The sequence below is a fragment of the Canis lupus genome, chromosome 10 (assembly GCF_003254725.2).
Source record: "Canis lupus dingo isolate Sandy chromosome 10, ASM325472v2, whole genome shotgun sequence".
NCBI classification, from domain to species: domain Eukaryota; kingdom Metazoa; phylum Chordata; class Mammalia; order Carnivora; family Canidae; genus Canis; species Canis lupus.
In genome coordinates, this window is record NC_064252.1 from 24,170,133 (window position 1) to 24,184,703 (window position 14,571).

General features: G+C 57.5%; 1 protein-coding gene across 1 annotated transcript in view; it reads right to left on the minus strand.

The window, feature by feature from the left end:
* Positions 1-1,485: 1,485 nt before the first annotated feature.
* SREBF2 (sterol regulatory element binding transcription factor 2) overlaps positions 1,486-14,571 on the minus strand; it is a 62,300-nt gene continuing 49,214 nt past the window's right edge. The window contains exons 12-19 of the mRNA XM_025458411.3: positions 14,322-14,490; positions 12,721-12,838; positions 11,801-11,910; positions 10,112-10,244; positions 7,411-7,579; positions 5,087-5,272; positions 3,743-3,854; positions 1,486-3,257 (exon numbers count right to left, since the gene is read on the minus strand). Coding sequence (XP_025314196.1) covers positions 3,037-3,257; positions 3,743-3,854; positions 5,087-5,272; positions 7,411-7,579; positions 10,112-10,244; positions 11,801-11,910; positions 12,721-12,838; positions 14,322-14,490 — 1,218 coding nt within the window. The 3' untranslated portion in view covers positions 1,486-3,036. The remainder of the gene's footprint in view (positions 3,258-3,742; positions 3,855-5,086; positions 5,273-7,410; positions 7,580-10,111; positions 10,245-11,800; positions 11,911-12,720; positions 12,839-14,321; positions 14,491-14,571) is intronic.

A 14,571-nucleotide genomic window follows, 5' to 3' on the forward strand; every position in this document is an offset into this window, starting at 1 on the left:
CTCCCGTGTGCCCTGGGCATGGTATATACTGTTTTACTAACCGCAGCCACCATCTGTTGCTGCTTTCATTTAATTCTTACAAAAGCCCGGTGGGTGTGTTCCTTTACAGATGAGGAAATTGAGGTTTAGAGACCTAAGTAACTTACCAAGGTCACCCAGGTGATTAACTTAGGACTCTTCTGTCTTCTGTGACTGAATCGATGCATGGCAGGCAGGGCGGTCTGGGGACAGGAAAGGTAGTATGAAGGCATGTGCCGGGGGGTGGGGTGGTGGTGGTGCTCCTGAGGCACATGCAGTCTCAGACCCTCCTCCTGCCCGCAGGGCTGCCCTGAGGCCCCCCCACCCCCAGCTCTTCACCTGGAGGAGGGCCCGCCTCACTATCTCTTCTGGCTTTTGAGGAATCCAAGGCTCAGAAACCTCAGGACAGGAAAGAGCCAAGAGTCCACAGTCCCACCTGCAGCGAGGGCTCCTAGGGCTTGTAGGGGAGACAGTCCTCGCACCCTCAACTGGGGGTGAGGTGCCCCCGGGGCCTATCCTGCAGCTGTGTAGAGAGCCAGGGGAGGAGGGTGGGCGCTGAGTCACCGAGCCTGCAGACTCCTAAAAGGATCAGATTCCTGGGCACATGGGCCACCCACAGCTACCCACCCTGGTGACAAAGGCCCGAACTGGGCTTTGCTGGGAGGTGGGTGCAACCCCTGCTCATTTTCAGTCCCAAGGACCCTAGGTCTCCATCCCAAGGGGCACGAAGCTGAGGCTATGGGTAGGGCCTGGGCTGGACCTGCTGTAGCTGGGCCTCCTGGCTGCTCTGGCCCTTGGGGCAGTGGAGCTGCTGGGACCGCCCTCCTGTGACGGGGGCGGCTCATTTCTCAGCCAGGTCCGGTCGCAGACTTTGCCCTCCTTGACCCTGGCCCATCCCCAGTCACTTGTCTCCTCTTCCAGCCCGCTGCTCCTCGAGGTCTTACCCCTCGTCACTCACAAGGTACGGAGCTGTAAACCGGTACTTTGTGTGTCGTACCACTGACCCTGGCCAACAGGCATGTGGGGACTCAAAGGCAGAGACTGTCATCCCTGTTGTGCACACATGGCAAGAGGCTGAGGTGATGTCTCTCTGGGTGACCCAGCTAGGATGTGACTTGCAGGCCCGGGAGGGGACACTAGGGGGCAGCCCACCCAGGAGGGGAGGGATTTATCCTGGAGGCGGAAAACACGCCCGGGCTTAGCACCCAGAGTCCGAAACCACCGCAGCCATGAGCAGCCGGCTGTGTCCTGGACAGTGACCTCTGACCCCAGCAGCTCCTCCGGCTGCACTTTTATCCCAGACCCCGTCCCAGCCCTGCACTGTTGGGAAAGGGCCGCGTGAAGCCTTCCAGGGGCCTCTCAGCAGAGGGAGGGCATCCTCCGTCCCGGACCCACCAGAAGCCCAGCCACGCAGCCACCTGGCTGGTCATGACAGCAGTCACGCTACAGACCCTCACACGCCTCATGCTGGGTGGTACCAATCTGTGTTTATTGAATCACCTACATCCAGGACACAGTGAATGATTCCATATCAAGGAAGCCATAGGTGTATCCCCGTCAGTGAAAAACCACCCCCTCCCGCCCCTAAACACTAATGAGAAAAGGCACGGTATATACACATGACACAAGGGCTGGCTCACCCGGCGGGCACAGGCCACAAATTAGTGTGTGGGGGGATGGGGAGCAGGGAAAGACGGGTTCAGTCCAAGCTGAGCCACCTCAGCCCACACTTGGCGTCAGGGCAGCCCCTGCCATGTGCAACCCCCAGTCCATGCGGGGCGGGGGGGGGGGGGGGGGGCGGGGGGGGGGCGGGAGGAGAGGCCCTGCCCTCTCTCTACCCCCACCCAGCCTGAGGTGGGAGGCGCACAGGCGGCCCCTCTCCGCCTCCCAGCAGGCTCTGGGGTCTCAGGCAGTCCTTGGGTCCTGGTAGAAACAGCCTCGGGGGAGGCACCAAGCCAGGGATCCAAAAAAGGGGATGCACTCTTCCTCCCAGGACCCCTAGGAAGGTAGAGAGCCTCATCACTAGCGTCCACCTCGCGGAGGGCCCTGTCCCTGGGGAGGGACTGGGGGTTGGTCCCGGCCACCCCCGCTTATTTTCAGGTCATGAATTAGGGATAAAAATCGGCCGTGGAGGTAGGAATTGGGGTGGGAGGGCCTCTGGTCCTCAGTCCTGATGGGTGGCTCCGTCTCTCCCAGCCCCCCGGGGCCTACCCTGAGCTTGGGCTGCCATCCCAGGGGGCGGGCAGTGGGAAGGAACAGGACAATTAAATACGATACCATTTATTTTTTAAAAAAATTAAAAAATAATGCCAACATTATTTCATCCAAGCCCAGGCCTGCCCCCTCCCGCCGCTCACTTGCCTCCCCAGGGCTGGGCTCCCCTCCTTCCCCCGCTGTCCTGTGTAATGAGGAGAAAACAATGAACTGGCTTTGTCAGGCACAGGGGAGGGGACACAGACCCAAGGAGAGAAATAAAGATGCCACAGCAGCTCAGCCCTGCATCACGGCAAACCCAAGCACATGGATATAAAAACATCTGTATAAAAAGGGGGAAGGGGCGAGGGGGCACCGAGCCGTGGGTGAAGCACTCTAGTGCCCAGGGGCCTCCGTCCCCCACAGGGAAAGCCTGATAAAAAACAAGGAAGCAGGAGAGAGGTGTTCAGAGAGAGAGAAGCTGGGGAGGGTGGCGGGCTGGGGGCAGGGGGCCAAGCAGCTTGGGAGCCCGCCTGCTCTCCCGTCAGGGAACTCAGCTCCTGCCTCCACCCTGGCTCTCTTCTCCCAGACCCACGGGGCCCTGGACCACAGGCACCTTCCCGCAGCAGCTTTGGGGCTCTGCCCAGGGGCCTGCCAGGCTCCGGTGGTCCAAGGGCCTCGGCAGGTGACAGCTCCGAAGACAAGGCTCAGCCCACCCCTCCCAGAGCGAGCAGGGAGAGAGAGACCGCTGGACAGGGAGGAGGGAGAGACTCAGAAGGAGGAGGGAGAGGGAGGCGGGGCGCTGAGGGGACAGCGCCCGGGGGGTCAGGAGGCGGCGATGGCCGTGCCGCCCCCCAACTTGACAATCATCTGCTGGCAGTCGTTGCAGGAGCGTCGGTCACCCGCCTTCTCCAGGGTGCGGGCCGCCTCAGCCAGCAGCACCGCCCGCTGGCCGGGGGAGGACAGGAAGGACAGGGGAAGGTGGCGGCAGGCCAGCAGGATGGCGGTGGCCCGCTCTCGCTGTCCGGGCCAGGTGTCCACCTCTCCTGTGGGAGTGAGCAGAGACGGACAGGAACCACTCACCCAGAGCCCTCCGTGATGCAGGCGCTGCTGCAAGGGCTTGCTGTGGGCTCGCTTATTTAACCTCGGCCCACTCAGGACGGTAGGCTCTGGTGCTCCCCTGGCTCCCGGAAGACAGGATGTGTGCGTGGCTAGCACCCCACATGGTGTGGCTCCAGGGCCCCGCACTGGGACAGTGTCTCCAGCCCTCCTGTCCCCACTCTTGAGGCTGGAGCCACAACCCGACCAAACTCCGGCCCCACAGGTTCGGGATCCTTCCCAGCAGCCCACGGAACCAGGCCTCAGCTGCTTCCATTCTCACACCACCTCTGAGACTCTGTAGGTGAGGACGTTCCCTGGGGCTCTGCCAAGGTAAGTGCTGGGCTGGGGCCCCACTTCCTCCCTCCCCTTCCTCCCTCCCCCACCAGGCCTAGAGCTGGGGCACAGGCACACTCACCGAAGGCACACTCACCGTGCTTGGTGCTCTGAGCAGTCCGCCGGCGCAGACTATGCTCCAGTAGCTGGTGGGTGCGGGTGGGGCTGGCTCCTGCCATCAGGCGCACAGTGGCTTCATGCAGGAACACCTGGGGGGTGCAGAGGGGGCCGCCTGTTTGTTCCCCCTTAGGTGCCTCTCTCTCGGCATCTTGTCTGCCACCCCCCATGGCCCTTCCCTCCACACCCCCTGCCCGGCTCTCCCCTGGGAAGTAACCACTGTCCTCACTCTGCCCTCCGATCCAAGCCAGACCCCTGGAGGAGCAGCAGGGAGACTGAGTCAAAAAAGAAGCAAAGGAACTGCTCCCCTCTCCTGGAGACAAAGAGCACTGACATGCCCCCCGGGGTCAGAGGACCAGAGGCCTGGGTGCAGCCTCAAGTCCTGGAGGGGGTGGGGGGGGGTCGGCTGGAGGAGAGGGAGAGCTGGGCTGGCACCAGGGAGTTTCCTTCAGAAAGCGAGGCCTGAAGAAGGTTTCCAGGTGAAAGTGCCGCTCTTCTGTGAACACAAGTCATTGGGGAACGGGAGGCAAGGCCTAGATCTGTAATTCTCTAACATCTCAAGGCTCCTCCCTACCTTCATGTCTCCATCTGTGGGGAGGGTCTGGGGTGCTACCCAGGAAGGCCATGGAGGGGGGGTGGAGGGGGGAGCCGCTAAAGAGATCAGCAGTGGGGGAGGTAGGACGGCAATGGTGCTTCACGAGGAGGAGGCCTTTGATGGCCCCTGAGCAGATCAGAGGCCCCTGAAACTTGGGGCGCACTTCCTCTTCTCCCCAGCGAGGGTTGGGTCAGTGCTGACTATGGATGTCTGCCCACTGTCTGCCCTGGCTCACCCCACACAGTGGCCAGTGCAACCCTGAGTGGGCCTGATGAGCAGCCTTGCTTTCTCAGGCCCTTCCTATCTCACTGATGCTTTTGGCGTTTTCACTTGAATTTTTAGAAAATAATTCAGGCAAGAATATGTTGAGTACATTACTCTAATTAGCAATAAAAATAAAACACACAAAAAAAGTATTTGGGTCCAATAAGCCCAATTATACAGCTACCCTCGGAGACTTCTCAGATCCCGTGGCCACCACCAAGGGGGTGCTGCGTGCAGCCAGGAGGCAGAACCAAAGCCCCCAGTGGCTCAGAAAAGAATTAGATGAAGTTGTAGGGTGATTTTCTCACTCTGATACCAGTTAGAAAAACCAGAGTAGAGCCTCGTCCGTGCCCTTCCCACCCATGCCAGTGTTTGACCTCGGAGGGCCAAGGCTGCGGCCCCACACTGGGCCCCCCGGGTTCCAGGGCCTCTGCCTGCCTTCCCCTGGCGGCCGGTGCGCCTCACCTTGCGGTATGCTGGGCGGAAGCCGTGAGCCAGCCTGCGTAGGCTGCCCAGGTCCCGCTGGAAGCCAGCCAGTTCAGCACCTGATGCGTGGTACGTCTCGCCCAGAGCCTGGCTGGCGCCTGCCTGCTTTTGCCAAAGTGCTGTCCTCAGTGACAGTAGCAGGTCACAGGTCAGGAGCTGGACCACCTGTGTGATGAGCCACAAGGGAGAAGGGTGACCGGCCCGTTGCTGGGACAGGCCCCGCCCAGCCCGCCACTCAGCAGCTCCGGGAGGAAGTGGAGTGTCCCCGAGGAGTAGCAGCCTGGAAGACACTCTGCAGAGAACAGCTGATGGGCGAACTCGAGTCACGGCACCTAGTCCTTCTCGTGGCCCCGGGTGGGAGATCTGTTCTTCCCATTCTGTGGATGAGGAAGTGAGGCCCAGAGAGGGGCAGTAGCTTGTGTGTGGGATACACACGGGGCAGGGCCAGGAAATAAATCTGACAGGATCTGACAGGAAGGCTGGGGTTCCTCCCACCTCGCAGGAGCATCCCATGGCTGGCCTGGAGGCTGAGATACACAAAAGGTGCCACGGCCCTGCCAGTACAACAAGTAGGATCAAAGGGCCTGAAATGGCAGCATAGCCAGGGGATGGAGGAGGGGAAGGAGGAGCGGCTCACTCCAACAGAAGGCAGCAAGGCTTAGCCCAGGTGGTCCCTGCAGCTGGGGAAACAGGAGCCCAAGAAGGCGGAACCACGGAGCCATGGAATGCTTGGGTTTGGACCCACTGACCTAAACCAATTGTGGTTTTGCCACTGACCAGCACACGACTGAAGCTCTCAGTCTCCTCATCCACAACATGGCACCACAGGCTGTTGTGTTACAAGAGAGCACTGTTGTGGGTACCATGCCCAGCCTTGGGAAGTACTGTAAATGCCAGCTGCTATTGGGCACGGATGCCACAGGTGTGGGGCACGGTAGAGAGATCCTCTTGTCTGCACGACACCCACGAGGCTGGGCTGCCTGCCTGCCTGGCTCCCACCAGCACCAGGGTGAGGAGACAGCCCAGTCCTTTTGGAGAGGGGTCACATGTGGACTCCCCCAGGACCTTCCTCTTCTTCTTTTTTTTTTTTTTTTTTAAGGACCTTCCTCTTCTTGCCCCTTCACCAGGGCACTGGACCCACCCTGGACCCTGCTTCATGTCCGCTCAGTGCCCCTGACCCTTTGCCACACTGTTTTCTGGCTGATGACAGCCTCAAGGGGACACAGGTAAGGCTTTCCTCTTCAAACAAAACCTGACATTTCTAAGAGGTGAGTGTTGGGGGAGCACTTCTGGGCAGGGGTGGCAGCCTGGGTTGGATTCTGTCCTTTGAGAGATGCCATGATCCAGGGGGTCTCTTTCTTCCCGGCCCATTCTCCCATAAAGAACCACCACCCGAGGGTGCTACGGCCTCTCTCATGTTCCCCAAACTCAGCTGAGACTACCCGGTTCCCTCACGAAGACAAACTCTACAGGAGACCAGCAGAGGACAGGTGCAATGTGAGATGTGGCTCTTCCACGGGCCTGTGCTCTTGGGCCCTCTCTGCACGTTGCCTGTCCTGCAGGGCGGGCCTGCTTCCTGGGTTCACCCCAGTATCTGAGACCACTGACCACCTCTAGCCATAAATGCCAGGCTGGCCACTCGGGACCAAACCTCGGTGAGTCTCAGAGTCTGACCATAGCTCGCCCCTCCCTCTATGGAGTAAAACCATGCCCCTCCTGAGGGAGCAGGTGACGTTTTGCTTTTAGTTGTGTGCATTCCTTCCCTCCCCTCTCCCAGGATGGCCATGCCTCGGGGTCCAACACTGACAGCAGTGCCCTCTAACAAGGCATAGGGAGAAGTCTCTCGAGGGCCAGGCAGGCCTCCATGATGCACTGTGGAAACATTGCACGGGTACCGCCAGAACATGCAATGCAACTACAATGCACCACAGCTGCCCGCTAGGAGGTGCCCGTCTGGCCACGGAGTGTCCGGGGTGGTCAGTCAGCTCAGGCTGCGTGTGTGGCAGGTAGGCGCCCATTCGCAGGCTGGCCCTCAGCAGCCTGGGGGAGTTGTGCAAGTGGCCTGGAGTAAACGCAGAGCCCTGGCCAGCAAGATCTGGGACCCAGCAAACTCAGCAAAAGTGCAGGTGAAAACATGCTTGCCTGAAGGACTCAAAGGGGCCCCGACTGAGCCAAGAGGCTATGTTTGGGGGAAAGGGACAGGTGGCTGGTTTGTCTCCTACGTAGCCCCACACACTGGGTCCGAGTGCTCTTACCCACCACAGCTAAGCACCTCCCCGAGGCACCAGACAAGCCCCACTCACGTGGTTGAGGGTGAGGTCGCAGGTGGCCCCGCTAACGTTGAGGCTGCTCCACAGGTGGCCGCTGGCCCTCTCACAGTGGCAGAAGGAACTCTGCTGCCCATCCGCCTTCCCCAAGAGTGAGGTGTGCATGGCTCTGCAGGTGTGGAAGACGGCCTTCACCAGGGGGCTCCTGGCCAGTGAGAGGGAGGCAAGAGGCAAGAGGTCAGTGAGCATCACCGGGGTAGCACGAGGAGGAGCCTGAGCTGGTGACACGTGGGCCTGTCCACTCCAATGCTGCCATGATGACCCCAGATCCGAAATACCAGCCCTGGATGAGGACGGGCACCTCCTTCATCCAAGGAATGCTGGCAGAGCCCAGGCCTGGCGATGCAGCGGTGAACAACCCAAGTCCCTGCCTGCGGGCACGCACTCTAGCACAGGAGTCAGGTAATAAATGCACTGGACACTGAAGATGGGACGCCAGGTGGTGTAAGCGCCAGGAAGGAAAGTCAGGCAGAGGAAGGAAGAGGCATCTTATAAAGGATGGTGGTCAAGGATGTCCTCTCTGGAAAAGTGATTTTAGCGGAGACCTTAACAAACAGAGGAGTGAGCTGTGTGGCTTTCTAGGGAGGATTCCGGGCAGAGGAGCAACAGGTGCAAAAGCCCCGAGTCTCTGACACACCGGAGAATATCCGGGGGCCAGCGTGGCTGGAGGGGAGGAAACAAGGAGAGCAGAAGGAGGGCAGGCCCTTCTCAGCCCAGCCGTGGCCCTGTTCCCCACTCCCACCCCCACCTCTGCCTGCTACAGGATGTGGGCATGCGGAGCTCACCTCCTTCCCTTTCACATTCCTGTGCCTCTGTTGGCGTGGATGCAGGGGCGTGCCCGTTCTCACCAGCCTGTCTCCTGAAACTTAGTCCTCCTGCTGTGCCCCTGGGCTGCCTTCTCCTGTCCTGCCCCCTATTAGCCTCCTCTGGGTGCCCACTGAGTCAGGCCCTTCGTACCCACCTCCGGTTCCCCTGACACCAACTTGTGGTTGATGGGCCTCCCTCCCTCTGGCCCAGACACCTCCCGGGGAAGAGAGGCGCCGGCTGCCTCACGGAAGTCACGGCTGGCCTGGCAAAGGCAATCGCACCAGGTGCCCACAGGAGAAGAGCCTGTGCAGGTCTGGCCACTATCTACCCGCTCCTGGCTGTAATTTGCTCGTGTTCCCTGCTGCCTCTCAGAGCCTAGAACCCAGCTGGCACTGAGGGGGCCCTCAGTTAAGCATCCACCAAATAAATGATGGAATCATGGAAGAGGTCCAGGAGGCCCGGAAACAGGGCATGTGGCCAAGAGGAAAGGATCAGAGACTTGGGCTCAACCACCAGGACTGTCACTAAGGAGCCATCTAACCGTCAAACAATCTATAAAGTGGCCAGAGTCCCACTTGCTGCCACCTCTGGGGGCATAAAGTATTGACTCCATGATTTGCACCTGCTGAGGGGCCATCCCCTCAGAAGCTGGGTGTTCAACTCTCTAGAGAAACTAGTGTCTTTTCATAGAGCAGACTGGGGAGAGGCTGGGGAGGGTGGGGGTGGGGTCCCACAGCATCATTATCCCTAAGGACCCCAGGGTGACTGAATTCTGGGTGAGGCATGTCTGCTGAGGGTCTTAGCTTGATGCCAGGGCTCTGCTGCTCACATGAGGGGATTTTGGACAATTTCCTGCCATGTCCTCAGACACACTGGCTGGGAGACAACACACACAGGGTAGGGTGCAAGGTAGGTGCTGACAGATCGGGGTGCCGACAACAGGTTACTTAAGTGAAATGGGGGTGTCAGACCTATCTTAGAGAATCTTTTTTTTTTTTTTTTTAAGATTTTATTTATTTATTCATAGAGACACAGGCAGAGAGAGAAGCAGGCTCCATGCAGGGAGCCCGACGTGGGACTCAGTAACAGGTCTCCAGGATCACACCCCGGGCTGCAGGTGGCGCTAAACCGCTGTGCCACCAGGGCTGCCCTACCTTAGAGAATCTGCCTAGACATTCTTTTCTCAGCTCTTTCCTGCTCTCCTGGTTAATAGTCTGCTTGACAGGAAATGTTCCAGCCTTGGCTCAGAGGACAGGACCTGCTGGAGCATTTTACTATTTCTCTGGGGTTGCAGAAGATGTTAGGGACACTCAGTCAGAAACAGCCAGTGTCAGCAGGCGGTGCCAAAGGCATCCAAGAGGCAGGCGTGAGTCTCCCAGGAGGAAGGTCAAAAGCTCTCCAGTCATGCCTTGTGCTACAGGCCCAAGGCCCTTTGAGTGATGGCTAAGGTGGGTAGAAGGAAAATGGGTCCAGTGCTGGCCACAAGAGAGGGATCCTCGGGGCCCCTCACAGCCCGTGCTGGCTGGGAGCCACCTTCCATGAGCTTCCAAGGATGCCAGGAGCCACACTGCCCTCCCTCTAGCTTGTGGCTCCACAGACAATGGGGGAGGTGGCCCTGGAATCAGTAGATAGCTGCAAGGACAGCACAGGCACGGACGGGGTGCTTGCCAAGCTTGGTGTCTCCATGCCGCCCTCTTCCGCTGGCTCTCTCCTTCCATCTATCATGTAGTCCCTGGGCTGCCTGACCTTTCACTCCAACGACCACTCAGACTTGCCTGTTCCTGCTAACACAGAACAGTGGGCCTGGCACCCCTGGCTTTAGGGAATCCCCTGGAAAGAAGCAAGTAAGTCGTCAAGAAGGCTTACGTACTCTGTTACTTCCAGGGCTTTGGGGACACGCTCTACTTCGGTAAAATGAGTGCGTACAGCTGCGTCGTCTCCCTGGAGCCAGCTGATGGCCACAGTGATGGCGGATGTCCACCACCGACAGATGACATCTGGACCTAGGAGGGAATAGTACCAAACATTACTCTAGCACCATAGACCTCCGGCACTCAGCCTGGCTGCCTGCGCCGTGTGCACGAGCCATCACTACCATCTGGTAATGGGCTGGGGACCTTTGGGTTGCCCTCTCATGCAATTCTGGTGGGACACGAGTCAGTACCATCTTTTGGAAAGTGTTTGGCAATCTGTATGGAGAGCCTTAAAGATGCTCACTCCTATTAATCTAGTAATCCCATTTTGGGCAAGCTATCACAAAAAATTGGCCTAAATAGAGAAAAAAAGTAGAATAAAGATGTTTACTATAGTATAATTTTTTAAAAAAGATTTTATTTCTTCATGAGAGACACAGAGAGAGAGGGGCATAGACAGACACAGAGGGAGAAGCAGGCTCCATGCAGGGAGCCCGATGTGCGACTCGACCACGGGACCATGCGACCATGCCCTGAGCCAAAGGCAGATGACGCCCAACTACCGAGCCACCCAGGCATCCCTGTAGTATAATTTTTAAAAAAGATTTGAGAGAGAGAGAGAGAGAGAGAGAAAGCACATATGCACACGAACAGGGAGGAGGGGCAGAGGGAGAGAGAGAATCAAGCAGATTCCTCTCCCAGCAATCTCACCACCCTGAGATCATGACCTGAGCCAAAATCAAGAGTCAGATGCTCAACCAACTGAGCCACCCAGGTGCCCCTGTAGTGTACTTTTTCAGTAAAATGCTGGAAACCTGAATCTCTAAGAGTCATGAAAAACGGGGCTTCTCAAGTGTTTGCAGTAAGAAGCTCTTGTTAGAATCTTTAGTGTTTCCCTATCAGAGGCTCAGTTTTCTCAGCTGCAGGACGACGGTGCTAGTGGTCTCACAAAGCCAGGGGTGGGTGGTGGGTGGGGGGCGGAAGTGTTAAGTAAGATAAAAGGTGGAAGAGCCTTGCTTCTTTAAAGCTAGGCCATCCGGTTAGGGATCATGATGGGGCAGCTCCTTTTTTCTGAAATCCTTTCCTCCCTGGGGAGAATGGCCAGGAGAGAGCTTGACAGCCTCTGTCTCCCAGCAGCCTCGAAACAGCTGCTAGGCCATCATCCTGATGGCAGTCGAGAGATGGAAACAAAGAATGTCCTGGTGCCAATTCAGTCAGTGGCTTGCACCAGCTCAACCAATGGGTAGCTGCAGAGCAGTACAGATACCTGGATCAAAAAGTCTCTTCAGCAGACAGCGTCAGACCCAAAAGCAGCCCTGGGACCACTGTGCATCAGAGAGTGAGCCGCCACTACTTGGACCACTTGCTGCCCAGTCTGGGTGTTTGGGAAGATGTCTGCCCCACTCGGCTAGGGCCCGGGAAATATATTCACTGTTCACCGTCATACTTTGAGGAGAATCATTATTTCCTATCTCCAGAATCCCACCTAGCAGGGTAACTATGGGTGGGGGCTACGTGTGGGCCACAGACCAGGGAAGAGTCTCCGGTGCATACTCATCACTGCCCTGGAGCCCCTGGGACAAAGGGGCTGTGAGGAGTGAATTAAGCAACATGAGGCCCGCAGAGCCACCCTGTAGGGTGCTTACCAAGGGCCGACTTGAGCACGGAGCTGCTGGAGAAGGGCGGGGTCACAATCCCCACAGAGTCCACAAAAGAATTCAGTAATTTCAGGTACTCCAGAGCATTAGAGAATTCGCTAGAGAGAAAAGAAATGGCTTTACTGTATATTGGGATGTACAGAAGGCCCACCCTTGTGGCTGGCACCTGTGCCCCAGTTCTGAAAGCCAGTGGCCATTGTGGCCCCTTACCCAGCCCACACCAAGCACACCCTGAGCCCTGCCCCCAATGCCAGTCAGTCTCCACAGGCCTTCTTTGCCTGTCCCTGGGTCGCTCCTGATGCTCCAGCCTTTCTCTTTCTGACTCCTCCCCTCAAGGCCTAATTCAAACATCATCTCCTCCCACAAAGCTGCTGATGTCACAGGACAGAACTGCCCTCCCTGCCCTGCTCACGTGCACTCTGGGCAGGACCTGGGCTTTGTAGGGCAGTGACCCTGGCACCTGTCTGCCCTAAAGGTCTTGTTACTCTGAGGAGGAAAGACCATGCTCAATTGCTGTGTAAGAGAAAGAAACTGCTTGGCACACTGCGTCCCCCAGACGGCTGCCTTTTGCTCAGCCTTCCACATTCTACTCCTATGCCCCCTACAGGCCACCCCTCCCCACCCCAAAAAGCAGAGCAACCTAGCCACATCTCTGATCTGCTCCAAGAACTGCCTCTGCTTGGTGGAGGTATGGGGAAAGGAGGAGGGGAAAAGCAGCACACTTGGCGTGAGAGAGCAAAGAGGTCAGGTCAGAGCTCACTTGGGACTCTCACAGGGCTCCCAGGTTTGAGAAAAAAAGACCAAGGAATCATTCCATTTCCCTGCAGACCCTGCACAAAGGCTTGTTTCCTGCCAGGTGTGTGAGCCTGGCAGATGACCAAGGCAGGGGCGCATCCGGGGAACGTTACCAGCTCTCTTCTTCCTGGTCTCCAGCCTTCTTCTTGGCCTGAGGCTTCACCAGTGATTCAACTGCTCGCTCCAGTAGGTTCTTGCAGAAGGCCTGGTGGACCTGTGCGATGGGGTCAGCTGAAGAAGAGGGGAAAAGCCAAAAGGGTCAGCTGGTCTTATCGTGAGCCCATTTTGTCTTTGCAGAGAAATAAAGGGTGGGGAGAGGGACCTGAGGAACAGCTCTCCTCTCTGAATGAGGATCAAAGCCCCTTCTCAACCAAAGTCTGGAACCACCCTGTTAGGTGGCCGGAAGGTGGTGGAGAGGTGTGTGGTGCTGTCTCCTGGCATAGTACTTAGTACTTCAAGGTTGGGGCTGCAAGCCTCATCAGTAAACAGAAAATGGGAGGGACAGTCAGCCAAGGAGAACAAGGATGTGGCCACTGCCTTGACATGACACAGAAGACCTGTTTTCCAGACCTCTGTGGCCAGCGATGGTCTGCAGTGCTTGCAACAGCTGTCATTACCAAGTCCCCAATGGCAGGCCTGAAGCAGGGTGGCAGCAGCCCCTTCCTTCCCCTCACACGTGTAGATGTGGGGGCCTCCATCTGACAAGGATGGGGAGGCAGGGCACATTCTGGGCAATGAGGCCTAGAAAGAGCCTGTGCGAGGCGAGAAGGCCTGTGAAGTCTGAAGTGTAGACAAAGCAGACTGTGGGGATGGAGTTGAGACTAAGTATTGCTTTCACTTTTATCCTTTCTTTTTATGTCATGCACCATTCTTATATTGAGCAAAAAGTTATCATTAAAAAAAGGGGGTAGGGATCCCTGGGTGGCGCAGCGGTTTGGCGCCTGCCTTTGGCCCAGGGCACGATCCTGGAGACCTGGGATCGAATCCCACATCGGGCTCCTGGTGCATGGAGCCTGCTTCTCCCTCTGCCTGTGTCTCTGCCTTTCTCTCTCTCTCTCTCTCTCTGTGACTATCATAAATAAATAAGTTGAAAAAAAAAATTAAAAATATATATAAAAAAAAAGAAATTTAAAAAAAAAAGGGGGGGGGGGTAGCAGAGGCTCACACACAGACCATACCTGCAGAACATGCCTCACTCTCCCCAGGCTCCCACTTTAGAGCACGCGGGGAGCAGAAAGCCACTGGCTGCTCAAGTCTGAGAGTGGGACAAGTCGCCTCCAATCACTGTCAAACGCCAGGGACTGCAAGCCAGTGTCTCCTCTGCTGCCTGGAGCCCTGTCGCCACCACCACTGAGCACTTGATGACCGCTTGTCATCTACTGCTCTCTAACTGCTCCTTATACACATCTGCTTTCCAGGGGGCCCAGAAGGCGGGAGCCAGCGAATAGTAACTCCACACATCCTTCCTGTGTGTCTCCAAAGCAGCCAGAACGAGGGCAAGAACAGGGTGGGGAGGTATGGACCACAGGCTTTGAATGTCAGAGACAGGCAAGCTGCATACCGAGCCTAGCTAACCAGGCTTGTGGCGTCCCCGAGCTTTGGGGAAAACAAGACTGAGACCACCTGTGTCCCCATGTGTTTGGAGCACAGTCCCCCTGAAGTACTGGTGGCTCTCGTGGCTGCTGCCAATCCCCAGTGGCTGCAGAATTCTCACCTGGGTTCCTCTGAGCACAGTAGAGACTCTCCTTGGCAGCTGACTTCACCGACCAGCTCCGCTCCATGAAAAACTTCTGGCCCAGGGGGTGGCACAGCCAGCGCAGTGAGTCAGGGACGGCGCTGCGCTCCGGGCCACACAGGCTCTGGGCTCTACTGAGGAAGTAGCTCTGTGGACAGACAAGGACCAGGGGTGATTTCAGGGTGGCAGAATGCTGGCTGCAGCCACCCTGGGGTCATCAGAAAGCATG